The sequence below is a fragment of the Aspergillus chevalieri genome, chromosome 3, assembly GCF_016861735.1.
Source record: "Aspergillus chevalieri M1 DNA, chromosome 3, nearly complete sequence".
Taxonomy (NCBI): Eukaryota; Fungi; Ascomycota; class Eurotiomycetes; order Eurotiales; family Aspergillaceae; genus Aspergillus; species Aspergillus chevalieri.
This window is the reverse complement of record NC_057364.1, coordinates 1,924,838-1,947,080: the sequence shown is the minus strand read 5'-3', so window position 1 is coordinate 1,947,080 and position 22,243 is coordinate 1,924,838. Positions and strand designations below refer to the sequence as shown.

General features: G+C 50.8%; 8 protein-coding genes and 1 non-coding gene across 9 annotated transcripts; 3 read left to right on the top strand and 6 right to left on the bottom strand.

The window, feature by feature from the left end:
- Positions 1-723: 723 nt before the first annotated feature.
- Positions 724-3,493, top strand: ACHE_30699A (putative homeobox and C2H2 transcription factor; the record flags this gene model as incomplete). The annotated part of the gene is made up of 2 exons (XM_043277346.1): positions 724-768; positions 848-3,493. 2 exons carry the CDS (start codon positions 724-726, stop codon positions 3,491-3,493), a joined length of 2,691 nt encoding a protein of 896 aa, XP_043135234.1.
- A 303-nt stretch (positions 3,494-3,796) lies between these two features.
- On the top strand, positions 3,797-4,927 carry ACHE_30698A (putative ubiquitin-conjugating enzyme; the record flags this gene model as incomplete). Its single annotated transcript, XM_043277345.1, has 4 exons — positions 3,797-3,858; positions 3,912-4,006; positions 4,069-4,787; positions 4,844-4,927. The coding sequence occupies 4 exons, from the start codon at positions 3,797-3,799 to the stop codon at positions 4,925-4,927; spliced, it is 960 nt and encodes a 319-aa protein (XP_043135233.1).
- A 625-nt stretch (positions 4,928-5,552) lies between these two features.
- ACHE_30697A (uncharacterized protein) lies at positions 5,553-7,322 on the top strand (the record flags this gene model as incomplete). Its single annotated transcript, XM_043277344.1, has 3 exons — positions 5,553-5,852; positions 5,902-6,338; positions 6,395-7,322. 3 exons carry the CDS (start codon positions 5,553-5,555, stop codon positions 7,320-7,322), a joined length of 1,665 nt encoding a protein of 554 aa, XP_043135232.1.
- A 127-nt stretch (positions 7,323-7,449) lies between these two features.
- Positions 7,450-8,916, bottom strand: ACHE_30696S (putative CUE domain protein; the record flags this gene model as incomplete). Its single annotated transcript, XM_043277343.1, has 1 exon — positions 7,450-8,916. The coding sequence occupies one exon, from the start codon at positions 8,914-8,916 to the stop codon at positions 7,450-7,452; it is 1,467 nt and encodes a 488-aa protein (XP_043135231.1).
- Positions 8,917-9,115: 199 nt separating this feature from the next.
- ACHE_30695S (uncharacterized protein) lies at positions 9,116-9,832 on the bottom strand (the record flags this gene model as incomplete). Its single annotated transcript, XM_043277341.1, has 1 exon — positions 9,116-9,832. The coding sequence occupies one exon, from the start codon at positions 9,830-9,832 to the stop codon at positions 9,116-9,118; it is 717 nt and encodes a 238-aa protein (XP_043135230.1).
- A 230-nt stretch (positions 9,833-10,062) lies between these two features.
- ACHE_t30011S lies at positions 10,063-10,134 on the bottom strand. Its single transcript has one exon. It is a non-coding gene; the product is annotated as a tRNA-Glu (tRNA).
- A 100-nt stretch (positions 10,135-10,234) lies between these two features.
- On the bottom strand, positions 10,235-11,057 carry ACHE_30694S (LamB/YcsF family protein; the record flags this gene model as incomplete). The annotated part of the gene is made up of 2 exons (XM_043277340.1): positions 10,235-10,948; positions 11,007-11,057. 2 exons carry the CDS (start codon positions 11,055-11,057, stop codon positions 10,235-10,237), a joined length of 765 nt encoding a protein of 254 aa, XP_043135229.1.
- A 4,701-nt stretch (positions 11,058-15,758) lies between these two features.
- Positions 15,759-17,405, bottom strand: ACHE_30693S (putative JmjC domain protein; the record flags this gene model as incomplete). The annotated part of the gene is made up of 1 exon (XM_043277339.1): positions 15,759-17,405. One exon carries the CDS (start codon positions 17,403-17,405, stop codon positions 15,759-15,761), a length of 1,647 nt encoding a protein of 548 aa, XP_043135228.1.
- A 299-nt stretch (positions 17,406-17,704) lies between these two features.
- Positions 17,705-19,138, bottom strand: MTG2 (GTP-binding protein Obg; the record flags this gene model as incomplete). The annotated part of the gene is made up of 1 exon (XM_043277338.1): positions 17,705-19,138. The coding sequence occupies one exon, from the start codon at positions 19,136-19,138 to the stop codon at positions 17,705-17,707; it is 1,434 nt and encodes a 477-aa protein (XP_043135227.1).
- Positions 19,139-22,243: the final 3,105 nt, after the last annotated feature.

Sequence of the window (22,243 nt, the reverse complement as noted above, 5' to 3'; positions counted from 1 at the left end):
AGACAACATACTAGGCTGAAAGAGCCATTACTCTGAAGGTCTGCTCTGGAGGTCTATGACAGCTGACATTTGCTAAGCAGTGATTCATTGTATCCGCCCCGCAATATCACGTGTGGGGGAAGCCACATTAATCCTGAGATTCTGGGGTCAATTGAGAAGCGATCGATAGTCATAGTTCAATTCTTATAGGAATATCTGTATAGTATATAATACGACTGGGTTCCACGCCAATGGGCTACGGAGTACAATCCCAAGGCCGGAGTACGGAGTATGCTTACCGCATTAGGAAGTTGACAGACGAATCGCCATGGATCTCAACTTTGACAATCCATGCTCAATGACCTCACTATTGAATTGAACCGTTGTATTCCTTGTAAGCTACACATTTCCTCATCTCATGCCGCATAATATGCTATCAGCCCCTCCGATATCGTTGCAGTGAATCACGCCTTTCCCTGTCGAAGGAATCTCCGCAGGCGTGGCTCTAAACCCAAACAGGCATGGCGTTGTCATTCGAAGGGCGTGCAGGTCACCTGATATAAATCCACACTAAACCACGGTTTGGTACGATCTCCGGTCACAACGATGGTCAATGGAGCAAAGATGATGACTCGACGCAGAAAAACGGGGCTTATCTTCCTTCCACACCTACATGCCTCCAAAGGGTAGGTAGACGATTGGTCCGCTGCTACTCCGTACTCCGGAGAAAGAAGCATCCTCCGTATGGGACCTCCCCCCTTCCAATTTGCTGTTCCACGACGCTCAAAGGTACTTCCGGTTTGCTTTTTATACCTTTTTCTCCTCTCTAATCGTGCTCGTCTGACTCTTTTCTCCTTTTATCTTTCAGTGTCATTTCAGAGCACAGTTGATTCTTGGTCTCTCTCGGTTTGGTCGATTAGTAATGGAGTACTTCGATTTCGAAGGTGCTTCCCATGACTCCTTTACCCAGGATGATGATGTGGCTTCGGATCAGCTTGAATTAGACGAAATTGACGCCATTGCTCGTCAAGATTCGCTTATGTTGGACCAATCGTTGGAGGGGCTTCCCAATGACCCTCCAGAGCAGGACGCCACTGAGCAGCAGGCCCCAGATGCTGCTGTCGAACCTCCCTCGGAGACTGGAATGTTTCCGATAGTTCGGACCAAAGAACCCTGCGATTTCTGCGCGCGGATGGGGTTCGATTGCTTTGTTGCGAGACGAGGTGTGATGCAGAAGGCCTGTACATGCTGCATCTCTCTTTACCGCGAATGCAGCTTCACGACCGCCAAAAAGCCTGGCAAGTTCCTGGACACCTTACACACTGTCTCTGAAAACGTGGACATTCCTACTGGCGGTCTAACAGGAAAGCGAGCGATGAAGTCTCTCACAGGTGTGCTGACTCCGGAAGAAATGGAAGCACGGTCGAAGAAGAACAACGCTCGACTGTCCCGAGAAGCGGTTCGCGTCCTGAAAACTTGGCTGTACAACCATCGCGAACATCCCTATCCGAATGAGCAGGAGAAAGAGGAATTGAAGGAGCGCACGGGTTTGAAGAGGACTCAGATCTCCAACTGGCTTGCCAATGCCAGACGGCGCAGCAAGGTCCGCTCTGCAATCAGTGCCTCTCCGGCTCAAGATATTCCTGGCCAAGAACCCGACATGTCACTCATGACACCGATGGAAAGATGGAAGCATTCTCCACCAGAACATGAACCTGCCGCTAAGTCTGATATTCTTCGTGCCCTGATGACCACCCCATTGGATCCCTCCAAACCACGTCCGTCTCAGCCGGTGGGACACGTACGTTCCCTTTCTCGGAAAACTGGGTCTAGCAACGATGACTCAAGCCTTGCCAATTCCAATCGACAACCTGCAACCGGCTCTGTCAGCAGCTTCGAAACCAGTCACTCCTCTATGTCTGACTTCTCTTTCGCATCTGCTTTCTCCCACCGATCTTCCTTGGGATCCTTCGGCTCAATGGAAAGGAAAGATCGTCGGCGTCGTCGCAAGGTTTCTGCTCCCGTGAATGAATTTGCACAGCAGAAGGCCCGGAGTGCCCGTATATTCCAATGCACATTCTGTGCAGACTCCTTCCCGACAAAGTACGACTGGCAACGGCACGAAAAATCCCTTCATCTGGCTCTAGAGAAATGGACATGCTCTCCCGAAGGTGGTACTGAAATTATTGACGGTACACGTCGCTGCGTGTTCTGTATGGCCTCCGATCCGGATGATGACCATTTGATATCTCACGACTTTAGCCTGTGCCACGAAAAGATGCCCCATGAAAGGACTTTCTTTCGCAAAGACCATCTCAACCAGCACTTACGCCTGATGCACAATGTCAAATTCCATCCTTCTATGGACAAGTGGCGCAGCACTACCACAGAGATCAAGTCTCGTTGCGGATTTTGTTCGGCAACCTTCACCACTTGGAAAGAACGAGTTGACCACTTGGCAGCACATTTTAAGAACGGCGCAGACATGGCACAGTGGCAGGGCGATTGGGGCTTCGAACCATCTGTGCAAAGTCGTGTTGAGAGCGCGGTGCCGCCGTACTTGATCGGGCACGAGAGAAAGACACCGAACCCCTTTAAAACTTCGCATGCTATGGCTCCCTCAGATAGCTCATTCAATGGGTTCTCTGCAGGTCTCAAGGGCAGGCTTGATGATTCTAACTGCTATCACCGTCTTCAACTCGAACTCACAGCCTACATCCACAAGAGCCTCGCAGCTGGCATCAGTCCTACCGACCAAATGCTACAAGACGAATCTCGAAGAATTATATACGGAAACGATGATCCGTGGAACCAGACCGGTGCTGATAACCCTGTCTGGTTGAATGCACTCAAGCGCGATACTGGACTCATTCCTAACTCCGACCAAATCCAATTCGATAATCTGGGCATGCAACCACCATTTGCAGCGCAGGGTGGTTTGCGACAGCCGCCCATCGAAACCAACGCTTTTCCGAGGACAACGTACCAACAAGATCCGTACAGCCCCCGCGCCAGTTTGTCAGGCTTCCAAAGCCCAGCACTCCGGACTGGTCGATCATCTACCGCCGCAAGCGCCCCTGGGAGCTCATCCGGAAGCTATGCCTGTAGTACCGGCGCCTTTCCGACAGCGTCTAACCCCAGGACATCAGGTGAATGGGGAGGTATACACTCAGCTGGTATCTCGTCCTTGTCCACCCCCGTCAGCGGCTCCATTGACCCCTTTGCGCAAATGGAGTTTGACCCGCAATTCATGCAACAGTTTGACGAGGGCTATGATGGGCTGCAAAACGATTTGGAAGGTCTTACATTCGAGGGCCTGGAAGACGTTGGTCTTTCAGGCGGTATAGAGAAATTGCCTGAGTCTTTGGATTTGCCGTCGTTCCCTGCTAACAATGAGATGTCGGCGCCGATTGACATACCCAGTCCAAAGCAGCAATCTGATATCCATGCGCCTGATGCTCCTGGCATGGTCTTCCAATATTACGGAATGGGTGACCAGGAGATGAGCCACTAACATCCACCTCAACGAGTAAATATCATGATTATGGTAAAAGTTTGTTTGTATTGATGACTTGATCTCTCAGTGCATTGTTCTGTCATTCGCATAAAGTACATACGTAATCCGATAAATGTTTATATGACACTTCCTCGTAGCAAGATCGAATTCAGCTTTCTCTTAAGTATCAACTTTGGTGCTATTAGTACTCGTAGTACTGGAGCACTTGCTGATAGTGCGATAAGATAAGTCGGCCGAAGCGTGGCCGCTCATCTCCAACGCGGCGACGATTGATCGTTAACAAACATCGAGGCGAGCACCATGTCCTCAACCAGATTGCCCAATATCCCCTCTCTGAGGAAACACCAATTGCTCCTTGAATTGTGAGTCGTCTTTTCTGCGCTATTCTGAGATTCAGTGCGCTAATGCCAAACAGCGCAGGTCTGAGACATGCTGCTCCTCCTGGTGTCTACGTGAGCCTCACGCCGGGCGATCCTACGCTCTGGTCCAGCGTGCTCTTTGTTCGCTCTGGTAAGCTTGAGAAGTGAGGAATAGCATTCACGTACTGATTGATTCTTCGTTCGCTCGAATAGGTCCCTATGCGTCAGCCGTGCTCCGTTTCCAGATTCGCTTCCCCGCCTCCTATCCTGATCTCCCACCCCTGGTGACCTTCTCTACCGACGTCTTTCATCCATTGATTGTCCCCCTTACCACCTACACCTTCAGCACGAATGCGTCGACGGAGGACCCAGTCAGCGCGACTGATGAAGAGCGTTTACCACCGGGCGGGTTCAGCCTCCGCCATGGGTTCCCGCATTGGTTCGGCAGAGCGAAGAGAAGCGGGGTTTCGACCGCGTCGTCGAGGGCGGTAAGCATCCAAGGTCGTGTTCCGGTATTGGGAGAAGCAACTGCATCGGCGAGGGAAAGTCAAGGGAACGATAAGACGGAATTTGCTGCAAAAGGTCAAGGGGAGGACGGAACAATAGAGCAATATCCTGAGCCGAGGAAGACGGTACCGGTAGCGGAATTGTTGGATTATATTCGATCGACATTTGAAGATGAGTCAGTCCTTGATTCTCTGACGCTAGAAGCTGCTGGGAATCCGGGCGCGTGGCATGCGTGGAGGGCCCATAGAGGTGGTAGTAATATTGCGACGAAGAACGACCCCAAACGAGGAAGCCCGCAGACAAGGCTCCCTGGCGACTGGCATTGGGATGGGATATGGGCCAAGCGCGTTCAGAGTGAGGTTGAGGCGAGTCACTCGGAACCCATGTTGTATGGGAATTCGGCTCGTGCAGTGGGCGATGAGATGGTACGTTCATGGGTCGCAATTATCTTGGTTTTGCGGTTGCTGATATCAGGTTGCAGATTCGCTTTTCTCGCATAGATGATGCCAGTATGGCTTCGATTAAAGAGAGGATCATTCCTCGAATGGAGGAGGTACACGAATAATTGCATGATTATACTATGGTTTCTGTTTCAGCTGTATCATTATACCCTGAGCCTGTTGAGGTTCCCTTGTCTGTCGCGTACTTGCTCTTTCCTGTTTCGGAATCCAACAATATTGCACCTTCCTTCCTGGCAAGCAATGCGAGCATCCTTCCCGGAATCGCTGCTTTGTTTCCCCCTGCCATCTCTTCCCAAGTTTCTGATTTTCTCTTCTTCCCTCATCCACATCACTGCATACTACTACTTTACTCTCTTAGTCGCATGCAATATGCCAAGAGTTGTATCCTTCAGTGTCAAGACCTCCGCCCTCCTGATCGCATTGGTTCTGGTCCCCATCGTCGTCCTCTGTTGCTGTCTTGCTGTTGCGATTGCCTGCTCAGAGTATTGGAGCTCCAGGTCTTCTCGTTGCTCCTGCTGTCCACGAATCCGCTTCCGCTGGTTCAAAGCACTGAAAGGACGCAAGAGGAAGCACTCGGATCCTACTTCCTCCAGTTCGACTGAAACACCTGGACTCTCGGCGACTCCTTCTGTGTACGGTGACCCTGTCCTTGTGAGGGAGCAAGTCTAATCTTACGCCGTGGCTTGTTTTTGGTCTTCCTCTCCTTTCCCAGACCAACTATACTCACCAATGGAAGACATCATACCGAAGCCCCTCCGGGTTATCAAGACGCAATCGAACTCCAAGCATGAAATCCGCTCAGTATCACGATCATCTTATCCCTCGATTCCCTGCAGAAGCTCTTCTCTACGTTTGGATTCGCGACAGGTTTCAAGCGACTCTTCAACCTCGACGACACCATCGCCACCCCCTTTTAGTGACAACTCTGAACCGATCAAGATCCGAAAAAGAAGTCGAGCCTATACAATATCAAGCCAAGATCGAGATAGTGAAGGCCAATCCGTCAGCTATCCCAGGGGTTCTGATGAAGTACCGCACCCACCTTCATTGCTCTTGTCGATCCCACTGACATCTCCAGAAGACCGATAAGCAAACATCCCCAGAGACTGGCTGTCGAAAGGAGACGAAGTCCCGTTTTTTCAGTGGTTGGAGTTTCAAATCCTGGAGCTCGACAATGAGACGCCTTTCTTTCGATCAGACAAACGGTCGCGACGGCTCGTATCCGATCATTTCTTCAAAGACGTACAGCGGGAACGGTACCGCCGAGAAAGATTCAGGGCCACTTGTTTATCCCTCGACAGACTTTTTGATCAACGAGAAAGCTGATATCTTGACGCCACGGACTATTCCCATTACTGGAATCGATATGAACACTGCCACGAACCCCCCTATCATTGGCACCGGCCCTGATTCTATATGGGCTACGGTGAACATTTCTGCAGAGGCCAGTTCTAATGAGCCCGTTAATCTTGGATGGCCTACGCCTTTGGATGTTGTGATTATTTTGGACATTGTGTAGGTTCCCTTTTCAACACTATGTCCCGAGTCAATAGCTAACCGAGCTCTTACAGACCTCACATACATATCAGCATGCTACGACAGATAGTCGTCAGCTCACTGGCTATTGTGTCTTCATTATCTATTGACGATCGATTTGCCATTGCCTATGTGGACAAAGATTCTGCAGACGGTTTTGGATTACTTCTTCCTCTAGGCGTGCATTCTCTGGACTCTGCCCGCATCGCAATAGATGTTTTTTCGCTCCATCAGCTCACTAGTCAACGGTCAAGAAAGATTGGGTTGCAGAAAATAATTCAGCAGATATCGGAAACTGTCTATCTTCGGGACCGACCAGCACTTTGCCATGCATTCTTCGTCACAGCCTCCCCCTCAGTTCGACTTTCCACGCCTGCCATGGACAAAGGAATCGGCTTTCATACTATATCCCCACATTTTCGATTTCCTTTCAGCGGATTCGAGATTCCTTCTGGGTGGCACATTTTCTATGATATCAATAGCTACGATGCCGATTCGAAAGAAGCCATGTTGAGACACAAGATATCGACAGCGATCGAGCACATGCGTACTGGAGTCGAACCCGGTGTTGTGACAGATCTGAAGCTGAGTCTCACTGCTGGTGATCGGTGCGAATTACAGGCTGTGTTGGAGGAGTGCCATTTGGATTTACTACGACCGGGAGAGAAATGGATGGTACCTGTTCAAATCAGAGTGCCGGCGGCTTCGATCAAACAGCCTTTACAGGTGACTGATGGAAACACTATCTGCAACAGTAGCCATCCCACTGTTGACAAAGTCATGACACAACTCCAGAATTTATTGACGGACTTCTCTCACGAGGACATCACGCAGCATATTGTGTCCGCGCGGCTCGAGTACAGGCATACATTGTTACCTGCCCACAATATCGTTCACTTGGAAAGTTCTTGCACGGTTGTACGTGATGTACATGAGTTTGGGATTGCGTCGTTGGGACCATGACAGGACCGCTGTCTGGAATCTGTTGGTGTTTGGATTATGGGTTATCATGTAGTTTTAGTGAAAAGTCTGGTTTGTTGGTCTTGTATTTTGAGGCAAGTATAAAAGTAACTGGATCAAAGTATTATATTTATCTACCCTTGTCGTCTGATGACTGTGAAGCTACGAAGTTGGTCAACGTAGGAGCCTGCTCCTCAGTGGGCTTGTTCGCCCATAGTGGTTCACCATCATCGTCAAACTCTGCCCACTGGAAAAATGAGCATCCTTTGCCCCCAGGGGCAAAAACCGCATAGCACATCCACATGTATCTGCCCCTGGTTCCTCGCTTCCGCTGCGCACAGCGCAAGATAGCATGCGTCCCACAACGACACTTTGGGGTACACCGCGGATGAAGGGAGTCGCGATACCAACGATAAGTGATGTTTATCCGCCGATTCCCAGACACAGGATGCGGATTCACAGTCTTAGCCGGGGTGATGGCATGTTTCCACTCCTCTTGCATCTCCGCATGCATGACTAGAAGGGAGTTGTGGGGTAGATGAATGGAGATCTGTCCCTGGGCATCCGCACGTGCATTCTGTTTCTGCTTTTGTGCCGTTGTATCACTATCGTCGTCACCGTCATCATCAGCAACAACCCTCCGAACCCGAAACTCCCTCTCAACCCCCAAACTCAAACTCCCAATGACAGCCCTCGGCCCCAAATACGTCAACTCATCCGAATGAAACCCCACGCTCTCCGCTGGTCCATCATAGCAATTCACAAACGCCGCATTAGGCCTCCACGTCTTCGGCGACTGATACCTTAATTTCTCTCCCCCGGGATAAACATCCCGGATCCGCCTCCTTATTTCTTCGTTCACGGCATCCTGCACTTTCGCTGAGACGTCGCGCATATGCGGCGTGACCTGCCGAACATTCGACCGGTATGTTCCACCGTATGTATACTCAGATGTTTGCTGGCGGTATTCCTCGGGAGTAGAAACGTAGACACTAGCAGAGTGCGGGCTTTGTACTGTCCGTTCGAAGAGTTGGAATCTGTGGCGGGAGAAGTGTGGGGATTCGTGCAGGAGTTCTTGGAGGAGGGCGGTTGCTGTGTGGGTGGGGAGGAAGTTGTGGATTATTGTACAGGGGGTGTGGGTGGCTATGTCTTGGGGGGTGTAGAGGTGGAGGGTCCGACCTTTGCGGGTGAGGAGTTGTTCTTGTCGTTGGGGTTTTCTTGGGAATGGAAGGTTGGCGTTGGGTTTTGGGGACGGTTTTAAGTGTGAGAGGAGGGATGTTTGGATTCTGGAGGGTGTGGCTCGTTTCTTTGAGGAGCTTGTTGTCGTTGTAGCGGGCTCCATGCTGGCTGTTCGTCGCTGCTGCTGCTGCTGATTCTGCGGTGTCGAGAGGACTGATGAAGCCCCTTTGACAGAGCCACCGCATGAGACCAGAGTATCCAGCAGAGCTTCCTGCTTTACATTAGGGAAAACGGACAAGAGCAATGCCAATTTCACCTCCGTCGATTCCTCGTCGGACGATGTCGTGGATGTCGGTGGAGTCGATGGCTGGGGCGACTGGGCCAACCGGGGCCTCTTCCTGGAGACAAAAGCGTCCATCTGGAAGGCCGCCAGCTCGTAGACGCAGCCATCAAGAGGGACGGTGCTGGGGATGCATTGGTATGGTTGAGAGGAAATGGGAATGGAGGAGACGATAAAACGTTATCAGCACGTGATTTCTATCAATATGGCCAATCAGAATGCAGATACTATAAAATGGGATCATGGAGTATCATACATTATGTAGCGCAATAGAATATCATGTCCACATCCCATCACCCAGATAGACACGTCCCTGTTTATGGTAGTCCGCCAGACTTTTTCCCTGCCTCATCCCATCATACATCTCAACCAGTGCCCCCAGCACCACCGTCGTAGATCCGGAATAGGGCTCATCCTCGGCAGCCGACACAGACTCAGGATGATTGACATCCGGAAAATTTTCCTCAATGACCCTTATAGGACACCGTGACATATCCGCATCCTCAGCCTCCCTCGACGCTTCATCCACTATCCCCGTCATCGCCGCCAACATCGCATCGTCGATCAGCATACACACCCTCAACCGTACGGGCAGCTCAATAGCCGGTACAGACAGTGCAACCTTCCAATCATGAAATGCCTCCCGGACAAACCCCTCATCAACCCCATGCAATGTCTCCTGCGAACTAAACACCTTAGACGAGTAACATTGTTCAAGCCGTGCGAGCTGCTCGGGACTCCCTTCTAAAACACGCGGGAGTGATTTACGGATTGCCTCGTTCAGGCCGCGTAGGTAAAGTAAGATGAGGCGCTGAGATTCTGGGGCATATGTAGTGCGGTAGATCACAGGGCCCCAGGTTAAGGTGATGAAGTCGCGTTCGGGACTGGGAGGGAGGGAGCGGAGTCCGGGTTGGGAGCCTAGACGGTAGACTTCCTTTTGCAGGAAGATGTTGGCTGGGGAATGAAAGTTTGGGGGCTCGGCTGGGTCTGGCATTATATGTTTAGATAGGTGTAATTGGTTTTATGGATATATATTTTGGAATCGATTGGTGCTGGCACCTATATATTTCTTTCGTCAGAGTGACATGCCGGATCCGAGTACAATTGTAACGGTACCATTTCCATAGATCTCTTTGATCGCACCCAACAATAGAAAGATTAAAAAAAGAGAAAGAGAAGGATGAGAAACACATTGAAAGTAGAAAAAAGAAAATCAAAAAGTAATTCCGACACGGGGAATCGAACCCCGAGCTGCCGTGTGAGAGACGGCGATGTTAACCATTACACCATATCGGATGTTGTTGAAATTTCTCGACATTTAATGGTATATCAACTTAGACTTCATGTAAACCCAAGAAATGCCTTCTGCGTTTTGGTGAGGCTAATCTACGAAAACTTATTTATGTCCATGCTTCTGGTTAAACTCATCTGCCACCCTTCGTGCTGTGCTGACAATCTCCAAGCACCCTGGCGAATCCGAATGGCAGCACATGGACAGAGGGTAGTTCTTCAACTGCAACTGCACCACCGTCCCATCAACCGCCGTGACCGAACTATCCTCGATCTGCTGGCGAATGTGTCTCTCAGCGTGGCCCAGATCCCACGGCTTTTTCTTACGGTCAATCACCAACATCCCCCGCGAATCGTACTTGACGTCACCATAAAGTTCGGCCCAGAATTCAATCCCCAAATCATTGGCGGCACGCTCCATATTCGTCCCCGCAAGACCGAACACTGGAATGCCCTTGGGAATCCCCTCCATAACAGCCTTAGCCACCTCATAATCACGACACATCATCCCATACAGCACCCCATGGGGCTTGACGTGGTTGAGAGGCACGCCTTCACGGTCTAGGAAGCCCTTTAACGCTCCGACTTGGTAGATGGTGATCGCCGTTAGTTCCTCGGGCGAGAGCTTCATTTCCCGTCGTCCGAAACCTTGGAGATCCGGTAGGCCCGGGTGTGCTCCTACTTGGACGTTGTGGGCTTTGCAGTTGCGGATGGTGTCCATCATGATCAGGGGATCGCCGCCGTGAAAGCCACAGGCGACGTTGGCGATATCGATCATGGGGAGGAGCTCGAGGTCGGGTCCGAGGGACCAGTTGCCGTACTGCTTATCGTCAACCAAATAATCCATGAGCTATTGAGAATAAGAGGTGAAGTCGTACAGCTTCTCCCAGATCAACATTGATTAATGCTTTTTGTTGAATCGGAGGCATGGTGGTCGTGGTTCGGTACCCGTACTTAATGAAGACACAGCAGCAACAATGAAAAATAGGTGGTTTATCACTCAATCACTACGGCTGAATCGCTGGGACCAATACCAATAAATATAAGCAACTCAATGAGGGGTTCGGAGTCCGTGCTTGCAAAGTGGACATGGGAGAGCCACATCGACGTATTGTGTCTCCAACTCGGCCAACCGATCAACGGTACACCTCACAGATATCCTATCCAAACATGACCCCAAACGCCCCAGGCTGTTTTCGGCCCACACCCTCGTCGATCCAGAGGTCCTTGATAACAGGATGAGCTCCGTTTATTGGACCCCGGCGCCGAGAGGCACGTAAGTCTAGTTACCTTGGGTAGCTTCGTAACCGAGGGACTGAAGAGGAGTGAGATAACACCCCTCATCAGCTGGCCTTTAAAGATAGCCAAAGCCGGATTCCTGCACAATTACCTACTAGGATTGTTGTTTATGTCTCTGCTTACACAATGGATTCTCTCAAGACTTTATTAGTCGCCAATCGAGGCGAGATTGCTGTGCGAATTCTGAAGACTGCGAGGTATGTAGCTCTGTGACTGAGCACACATGACGCATGCTAATTGCCTTTTGATAACTAGGAAGCTCAATATTCGAACGGTCGCAGTATACACAGAGCCTGATGCTGCTTCTACACATGTCCATCTCGCAGACCAAGCTGTTCTCCTCTCGGGTCATCCGTCAAAAGCATACATCGATGGGTACGATCACTACTCTTCGAGTCCGCCACCGTGCTAACAGCGCAATAGAGATCAAATCATAGACATCGCGAAGCGAAACAATGTTGACGCTATCATCCCCGGATACGGTTTCTTGTCTGAGAATTCCAACTTTGCCAGAGCTGCCACCGCTGCGGGGATTGTCTTCGCAGGTCCCTCGCCAGAGAGCATTGAAGCATTCGGACTTAAGCATACTGCTAGGGACTTGGCCAAAAAGGCTGGGGTTCCCATCGTTCCTGGTTCGAAGGGCCTGGTGACGACTGAACATGAGGCAGTCCAGGTAGCCAAGGGCTTGGGATTTCCGGTAAGCTATCTAAGCATTTTACCTGGCCGATTCAACAAACTGACGGCTTTAGGTCATGCTCAAAGCCACCGCGGGCGGTGGTGGAATGGGCTTGCTTACCTGCAACTCAGAATCAGAAGTGCGCGAGTCATTCGCCACAGTCCGATCCAGAGGTGAAGCCCTCTTCAAGAATGCGGGGATGTTCATCGAACGCTACTATCCGTCTAGCCACCACATTGAAGTCCAAATCTTCGGAAACGGAGATGGAAAAGCAATCTACATTGGCGAGCGTGAATGCTCCATTCAAAGACGACACCAGAAGGTCATCGAGGAGTGTCCCAGTCCGTTCGTCTCGAGGAATTCAGGCCTCCGGGAAAAACTAGGTGAAGCTGCCATTAGCTTAGCGGAGTCGATTAAGTATGGTTCGGCTGGTACGATTGAATATCTCGTTGATGACGAGACGGGGGCTTTCTTTTTTTTGGAGATGAACACGAGATTGCAGGTTGAGCATGGGATTACGGAACTCTGCTATGGAGTTGATTTGGTGGAGCTTATGTTGAAGCAAGCTGATGCCCAGATATCGGGCAAGAAAGGCTTAGAAGTGTCGTTTTTGACCAACCTGCCGCTAAAAGGGCCTTCTGGGTCTGCCATCGAAGCTCGTGTCTATGCTGAGAACCCGGTTAGAGACTTTGCTCCTTGCCCGGGAACATTACAGGATGTCGATTGGAAAGAGGTCCCGGGATCTCGGATTGACACATGGGTCTACAGAGGCATCAAAGTATCTGCTAACTACGATCCCCTGCTCGCCAAGGTCATGTACCATTCCTCAAGTCGACCGGAGGCTATCAAGGGCATGCAGGCTATTCTAACCGAATCACGAATCTGTGGTCCACCAACAAACCTCGAATTCCTGTCCAAGATTCTCGACGACGAGCGTTTCATCGCCGGAAACACATTGACAAGATTCCTGGACAACTTCCAATTCAGGCCCTCTGCGATCGATGTCGTATCTGGTGGTGCCTACACCCTCATCGAGGACTGGCCCGGCCGTCCAACCCTTGGCAGAGGTTTCTGCCATTCAGGGCCTATGGACCCTTTAGCATTCCGCATTGCGAATGCACTGGTCGGAAACCCCGTCGGTACTGAGGCCTTGGAAATTACGCTAAGCGGACCCGAACTGCGCTTCCTGGGCCCAGCACTGGTCTCACTCTGCGGTGCGTCAGTTGACGCCAAGCTTGACAATACTCCGATTCAAATGTGGTCCCGGATCAAGGTCTCTGCTGGTCAGCGCTTGACTATTGGAAAGACAAACGGGAACGGATGCCGTTCCTATCTCGCTACGTACGGAGGCTTCACCAACGTCGCCCATTGGTTCGGATCGAAGGCGACGGCGCCAATGGTGGGCGTTGGTGGTTACCAGGGACGACAACTCGCTTCTGGTGATCTCTTGTCTATCACGAATCAGTTGCCAGATGTCAGCGGTGACCTTCGACTGCCGGACCATCTTATTCCCAAGTACCCCGATCGATGGGAAATTCTTTCAATGTCTGGTCCTTACGATCAAGGATATATCGCCCCAGAGAGTATCGACATGCTCTACGAAACCGACTGGAAGATCTCGCACAACGCAGCCCGTGGTGGAATCCGTCTCATCGGCCCAAAGCCTAAATGGGCTCGTTCGGATGGTGGCGAGGGGGGTGCGCATCCGTCAAACCTGATTGAATACGGATATGCCATTGGTTCTCTGAACTGGACTGGTGACGATCCGGTCATCTTCCCGCAGGATGGACCGGATTTCGGTGGATTCATCAGCAGTCATACGATCGTCAAGGCGGACTTGTGGAAGTTAGGACAGGTTAAAGCTGGTGATACATTGAGGTATCGGGCTGTTTCTCTTGCGGATGCTATTTCTGCGAGAAAGGAGACGGAGAAATTTGTCGACGAGGTTGTGCAGTGCTGTTACCAAGGGAAAGACTTTGGTGGTATTGCGCATTTGAAGGATGAGCTCCCCCAGGCCCTAACCAAAGAGACTCGTGGGAGTGGTGTTGTGCACCAGATCGAGGAGAAGGGTAACCATCCGTTGGTTTCTTATCGACAGGCAGGGGATGACTACATCTTGATTGACTACGGTCACGGGGCGTTCGACTTGAACCACCGCTGTAGAGTGACTGCACTTAAGAAAGCTCTGAATGAGGGCAAGGGAGATATCACCTTCTCAAACGGACTGATTGGTATGGTTGGATGCGGTAACTGTACGCCAAACCTCTATCCTTCATGAGCGACTACTACTAACACTCTCCAGCCCTAATGCTCTACTACGACGGCCTCAAAACCCCCCAACCCAAACTCCTGCAATACCTCACCGACATCGAAGCCGCCCTAGGCGACCTCAGCGTTGCCAAAATGCCCAGCCGTCTCTTCAAACTCCCCCTAACCTTCGAAAGCCAGCGCCAAAAAGATGCTCTGAAGCGCTACATGGAGACCCAGAGGCCCTACGCCTCCTACCTCCCGGACAACCTGGAGTTCGTTGCAAAGAACAACGCGTTCAGCAGGGAGCAGTTTGAGAAGATCTTCCTTACTGCGAAGCTGATGGTTGTTTCGGTGGGGTTTTTCACGGCGCTGCCGCTTGCGCTGCCGGTTGATCCCAGGCAGAGAATGAATTGTCCCAAGATGAATCCTAGTCGGGTGTATACGCCTGCTGGGTCGGTTTCGTGGGGTGGGAGCTGTATGGCGTAAGTCCTTCCCTTCCTTCCCTATCATAATCATGCCAGATCAAGTTCTGACAAACAAAAGACTATACAACGTCGACTCCCCCGGCGGCTACCAAATGACCGGCATGACAATCCCGGGCGTCGACATCCTTGGCACCAAGAAAGGCTATACCCCCAACCGCCCGTGGCTCTTTGAAGACTTCGACCAAATAACCTTCTACCGTGTAACCGAGGAAGAATACGAGAAACAACTCGCGCTCTTCAACAGCGGGCGCTACGAGTACGAGTGCGAAGAAGTCGTCTTTGACATGGAAGAACATAATCGGTTGCTGAGGGATACGAAGGAGGAGGTTGCGAGGATTAGGGAAGAGCAGAGGGAGGCACAGAGGGAAATGGATGAGCTTGAGAGTATGCTGTTGGAGAAGTGGGGGAGGGAGAAGGCGGAGAGGGGGGTGCCCGTTGATATGGTTGAGGAGTTGTTAAAGGGTATGCTTCTCTCCCCCGTTTATTTGTCTTTGCTATGGTGGTTTGCTAGGGCGGAGGCTAATTGTGTAGACCCCGAGGTTCTTCCTATTGAAGCGCCACTCAACGCCAATGTGTGGAAGGTCGAAGTGAATCAAGGCGATAATATTGGCAAAGACCAGGTCGTCATCATTCTCGAAGCGATGAAGCTCGAGATCGCTGTCCGGGCTGATCCTGCGGCTGTTGGGACGACTATTGAGAAGATCTTGGTTCAACAGGGTGATTCGATTGAGGCTGGGAAGCCTTTACTCTTGGCTAGGAAGGCTTCGAAATGAGGAGTTATAGGGTGTTGTACATAGCTAATGGGCTCCGGTAATACTTTGAGTACTGGTTTATAGCAATGAGCAATGAGATTGTCTAGTACCTATTTGTCCAACGCCACCCAATGCAGTGGTATCAATCATCGTCACATCAAAAACAACCTACTCCCACCAAAAACTAACACTGACACCCGCCTTCAATCCCCGGACGTAATGCCACCATCCAACTGGTATGTAAAGACATTCCCCTTCCTTGAGCACAGTCTCGACATATTCCGCCTGCAAAAACCCAGGCCAGAGTGCATCCCACTGGTCTTCTTCAGCCGGGGAAAGCTCAATGGATGTCAAGTCGACCTGCGACGTATTCGACATGTCAATGAGCTGGTGGTTTGGCTCTTGTTCTTGGGGTCCTGCTTGAGTCTTTGTAGGGGATGAAGTGACGGCTTCCATTCCCCGAGGATAGATTTGAGAGGCTGGCGTGCGCGGTGAATATAGACGAACGTATTTGGCGCCCACTACCTGGACAAGAATATTGTGGTATGGGTCGTGGTGGAGGGGTGATATAGTCCATGCGGGGCCGATCCAGGTGTTGATTATAGGGTCGCCTGGGAGGCTTATTTCCGAAGATTCTGAGTTTCTTCGGTTGCTGCCGTGGCCGTTTGTTCCGTTTTGTCCTTCGGAGTCTTTCGCGCCATTCGCTTTGGCCTTCTCTGCCTGTTCCTGCTGCTTCTTCAGGTAGACCGGCGTCCCTGGTTCCGGCGTTGGAGGATCAACATAGCAATAATCTGGTATGCAAATATCCTTCCTCAACGCTGGAATCTGCGACAAAAGATCATGCTGCGCCATATACCCAGTCTGACCAGAATCCTCCCCCGACATTGTCTCATCCCTCCAAACAAACCTATCCACAAACTCCCCAAACTCCATGATCTTCTGCCCCCATCCCTCATCTGTATACGACCTCCCAACCTCCACAGGAACCAGCCGCTTACCACCAAACGTCCGATCCATCCAGTAATCCCGTGACGACCAAGGCCTCGCCGACATGGCGGGCCAATGCTCCACCGCATCCGTTATTACCAGCGGCGTCCGGACATCCTGTATATGGTGCTCGATGGCGTCGAACGAGGGCGCTGAGAGACGGGGGATCGGAGATTTCAAGCGCATGGACGGAGTCGTATCTGGTGGGAAGAGCGGAGGGGAGAACTTCCTGCGTTTAGCAGCGTGGTAGCAATCCGAGTCATCGCTTTCTTCATCTTGGGCGTTTGCGGTTTGTGACGTAGCAGCTTGGAGAGTAGATAGGAGGCTTTCGATGAGTGCTTCGCGTAACGGCGCACCGGTCATTATTAACGCTTTATCGAGCATATGGATAGTCGGTGATAACCACGCGTTGGGGTGAATCTTCCACTTTATCGTCGCACCACTCCCCTGCTCCAATAGCCTCTCAACCCACCGCGTGCAAAGTTCCTTCCCCGTCTTATATTTTCCCTTCCCATTATTATCCCCCTCGTCGTCCAGCGCCCCGCAGTTCTCAACAATCACCAGACAGGCTTTCACGATACTCGCGTCCGTGTACAGTCGTCTCCAGCAAGTATCCACATCTTTGAAGGGGAAAACGCGTAGTTTCGCGTCGGCGAGGTTGAGGGCTAGATCATGGCGTTTGAATAGGATGTCGTGGAGGGCGTTGAGGTTGTGTTTTGTGCACTGGCGTATGGGGTCCTCGGGGGTTGGTTCGGCGATGGTGGAGAGGGCGTGGGCTACCACGGATGAGAGAGATGTGGACATCTCTTGAGTAGGCCGTTGAGGCATGTATTAGCACGGTGACATGTGGAATAATGTGAGGAATCTGGGTAGAACTGAAGTAGAATTGTGGCCGTTATGTTGCTGTTGTGTTGTGGTGTTGAAGAGTATTTTTTTGAGGAACATAACGTCATCGCTAGACTGATACTTTTTTCTATGGCTTCCATTCAAGACCACAAAGTAAACAAGTTCAAAGAAATATCGTACATCATTCGTTTTGGCTTTTAAAATAATATACAAAATATATCATAACAAAGAGTGGTCATGTATCCTTCCACTGGAGGCGTGAATATGCATATATAGCTTGCTCAATCCAAAAACTCCATAACCAATTTCGGAATGCGATCAACACCTTCTCCTCTAATCGCGCTCACAGGAACAGTAACCAGCTTCTTCTTCCATCCATCTTGCTGTCCACAAGGGTGCTCGATCTCGCCTTTCTCAATGTCCGAGAGATACTCCCGTAACTCCTTGTATCGCTGCTGAGTCTCCGGCAAATCAGCCTTAGTAGCCACGACAAACCATGGCTTCGTGTGGATAGGTGGGTGTTCAAGGGACGGAAGGGGGTCATTGGGACTGAACGGGACGTTGATGGGACCGTCCAAAGACTTAGATGCGCGCATCTCTTGTCGTTCTGCTTCGAGCTCTGGGAGGCCATGGGTAGATAGACCGAATGAAGTCGTGTCGTCTTCCGAAGCCAGCTCAGTTTCACGGACCTGTTGGTACTCGCGGAGCTCGTGCCATAGGTTATTGAGCCCTTGAATGGGATCTCCGGCGTGGAGATCAACCACGAAAGCAAGAATACCTGCTCGCTCGATGTGACGCAAGAATCCCAGTCCCAGACCACGATCTAGATGCGCATCTTCAATCAATCCTGGGATGTCTGCGATTGTGAAATTGGTTCGTTTCGATCTGCTCTCAACCAGAGGTCTCCCTTTGTAATCGTCGATCACCACAGTACCAATACTCGGGGATAACGTGGTGAACTCCCAGTCTCCGATGCGCGTACGACTGTTGGTCAATGACCGAAGCAGTGTACTCTTCCCAGCGTTAGGTTTCCCTACCAACCCCACATCTGCCAGTAATTTCAATTCGAAGTCCAGTTCCAGACGAACACCGCCCTCTCCCCTGGATGCGAAATTCGGCTTGGTGTTTGTGCGAGAAGCAAAGTGAGGATTTCCCAATCCACCGACAGCCCCAGCAGCCAGCAAAATCGGTTTGTCCATTGGGCTCGAAAGATCAAGATGAATCGGCGCCTTAGGCTCCAACGCAGCAATCTGCGGCCGTCGAGGCGGATTATCCGGAAACACCGTTGTCAAGAAATCCGACGGTTTGGCTCCAGGATATAGCACCCAGCGGTCGTGGCGGATAGACGAAAGTCCCATCTCATCCAACTCATCCACACCATCCTCGACCGTTGGTTTCCTCCGCATTTTATGATTAACCTCTTCCTCCGCGACAGGATCATACCGGGATACCTCCCGCACTACCGTTCCAACGGGGACCTGGATCAGGACATCCTCTCCCCGCTTCCCTCCTTTGCTCTTTCCGCGACCATTCTTCCCCCTCTCAGCCCTGATGACGCCTCTGCGAGCCAGTTTATGCAAGCTCGTCATATTCTCAACCGCTTGGATGTAGATACTCCCGCCGCTACCTCCGTCGCCGCCATTCGGGGGTCCTTCCTCGATGTATTTCTCTCGTAGAAATGCAACACACCCATGTCCTCCGGACCCTGCAAACATAACCGAGCGACATTTATCCTGAAATATAAAGCGGGAGTAATCGTCCGGCGATGGGTTCAAGTACGAAAGATCTTGGGGTGGTGGTTCGGAGGCAGGAGAGGGGGGAAGGTTGCTTGATCGCGCGCGCTCAGCGTCGGTGCTTTGATATCGACAGCATGTGTGAAATACAGGGAAGATTCGTTGTGAACATCGTACACTCACAGCTCGTCCGAGGAGAGGGGGGTGTGATAAGAAACCGGTTCGGGGATTTGCCATCCTGCTCACGAAGTTGCTGGCAGCAGGTTTTCTGTATGGTCAATTATATAGTATCGTTCAGGATGTGCACATATTATAAGTACAAGCCTGATCAAGATGATGACAGTAGAATTGTCGACTTGGTGAGTTAGAGGATTGAATCTGGGGCATCCCGTAAATTCGCGATCATGTCGATAAGATCACGTGGAGATAAGAACTATATTTTATACCTGAGGCAGGATTGTCATCGTAACTTCATCCTCGATCTTTATTCATCCTTCGCGACATTCTCCCTCGTTGCAATCGCCATTGGCATTCTACAGAAGAATGCGGTACCTTTACTCCTTGCGTCCCAATCAAACGCTAACCTACTCACAACAGTTCCGACCAGGATCATTACCGGATACTCACAGAGATCATGTTTGAGACCGGCTAATAGCTGCCAGCCGGCCGGCATGTATCAATCGACGATCCATCTGCAACTGCAAGATTGATTACGGCTCCATGCAACCGAGTACGGGGGAGGTATGGATCATTCCGGTCCTGCATACTATGCGGGTACGGCTACCTGTACTCGGTACGATGTGATATGAGATTATTTGAATAAAGCAGGACTCTCGGAAGCTGGCTTGCGTGCATCATTGGAGCATGGGCATGTGCTTTGTCACCGGGATTGGTTTCCCAGTCGAGTGTAGCGTTGAGACGAAACGAGACCATCGAATGATCACATCACATCAACAAAAAACCGGGAAGGAATCACACCTCGAGACGAACGACCGAACCGAACGGCCGAGATAGACAGATGATAATTCGATTTTGATACAGGTATAGCTTAAAACTAAGACCAATCACCGGGGCCGGGAATGGCGGCACGCTTATGACGAAATGCGACTCCATAGCTTCTAACTAGTATCATGAGCCGGGGCCATGGGGAGGCTGGGGCTTTTGGATGAATGCACAAACGGAGAAGACCTAGTGTCTAGTTTAGCCTAGGGATGCGAGGAGGAAGAGAGGAAGGAGGCAAAAGTACGGCGGCGCAGCAGGTCGGAAGGGACCATGCATGATGGCTGGTTTGCAGATGCAAGCTGAGATTTAGTACTTTTGCGATGTGATCTGTGGCCAGAGCCAGATGGAGGATCGACCTGTGTCCGAGCTTATCGGACAGGTTGCGTCGAGGTAATGGATTGTTATGGAGTGCGTATTTGTACGATGTGCTTGTACTGCATAGTCCTGAATGCCCTGTTTGCACAAATCGCTATTCTTGATAGAGACACCGAAGTGTTCAGATCGCATCTTCTGTACAGCGTTGCCATGGCCTCACCGGCGGTGTGCCAGAGATGTCCGTGTCCGCGACTGTCATTTGCGTACTGGCGCATGCGGAATGCAATGTAGCCACTCGAGATCCGGTTTCGATCAAGCCACGTTTGATAAATCGGCATATGTACAAGTAGTTGCAGGGTACACCGATGCAACCTATCGGCGAATGAGTCAGTAGTCGGTGTATATACCAGGATCGTGGCCTCTGATATGACTTTGCATTGCATGGATACGAGTACAGGGTACAGGGTACATATACGTAGAATATGCTTATTCCCTGATAGGTAAACAGTAAATTTGTGCAACATCCATGCGCTGCGATACGGTACTTTCTTCGCTGTGCCGTATACAAATGCCTCGATGCAGCGTCGTACAACTTGACCGCTACCGTTGAGCTGCCAATAGCACGCCTTACAAGGCGTAGCTTCTTGAGAAGTACGGAGTACTCCTTATACAACTGTGTATCGAGTTCTGCAGTGCGAGGTAGGAGATATACGCACACCGATGTGTTGGATGCACTGCATCCACCCGATATCCCAGCAGTAGACACATAATTAACAATTCAACCAAACGAGAAAAAGGTCTGGACTTCAATCTTATGAATCGCTCTGCAAAAGATTGATTAAATCCATGGTTCTCGAAGCCTCGATGCCCCATAATCTATTTGCTCCAATACCAGGGTACGTACTCCATACCCAAAAAATAACACATAATGCGATATCATACCGTCTGATCTACGAGTGGGTGGTATCAATTAATTAATCAATCAGGCAATCAGTCAATCAATCAATCGCTGCGAGACTTGTCCGATTCGATTCCGCTATTTCGCTCTAACATATTAAAACGTTGTCTAGTGTACCAGTACGCTGTATTCCCCATTATCCCCGATCCCCGATCCCCGATTTTGGAGCGAGAGACTTTCCTTCTCGGGACAAGTTTACGGGTTTTGACGGGAGGAAGTCCCAAACACATGCAAGGCCCAATAGGAAGCGATCCGGGGACCCGGTGGAAGGGAGAACTCGCTGTGTGTCAGGATTTGCAGCAGTTCACATGTCTGTGGGTCTTGCTTTTTTTTTTCTTTTTCTTCTTTCTTTGACCGAGAAGATTAAAGTCAGCTGTATCCGTAATCTTTATGGTGTAGAAGAAAGTAAAGAAAGGCCGGTGTTATCCGTCACCGCGGCACCGGGGCCGGATTCCGGTGGGAAAAAGACGGGGTTTTCAGCGTGGCCAGTGGGAGATTTTAGAGCGGCTATCAAAGAAGTTTGCGCCTTCGTTATGGAGAAAGGTGTGGCTGAGGCTGGCTGAGGGTTAAGTGGATCCCGTGACGTTTGTTTTGTGTGATTGAACAAAACTTTCCGGAGGGGTATCGGTGCCGTGGGACATTCCTCTAGGTCCTCTGTAGTGTGCCAGACTGCTGGACAAGGTTACGGGAGAATAAACCCGAGTTTGGTACGCCAGGAACATAGTCCGGATAACTAACTGTCACTAGTCCAAGTGATCCTAAAGTATGTTTGTCCCGGTCTTTGTTATCTGTCTGGAGACTGGAGGATTTGC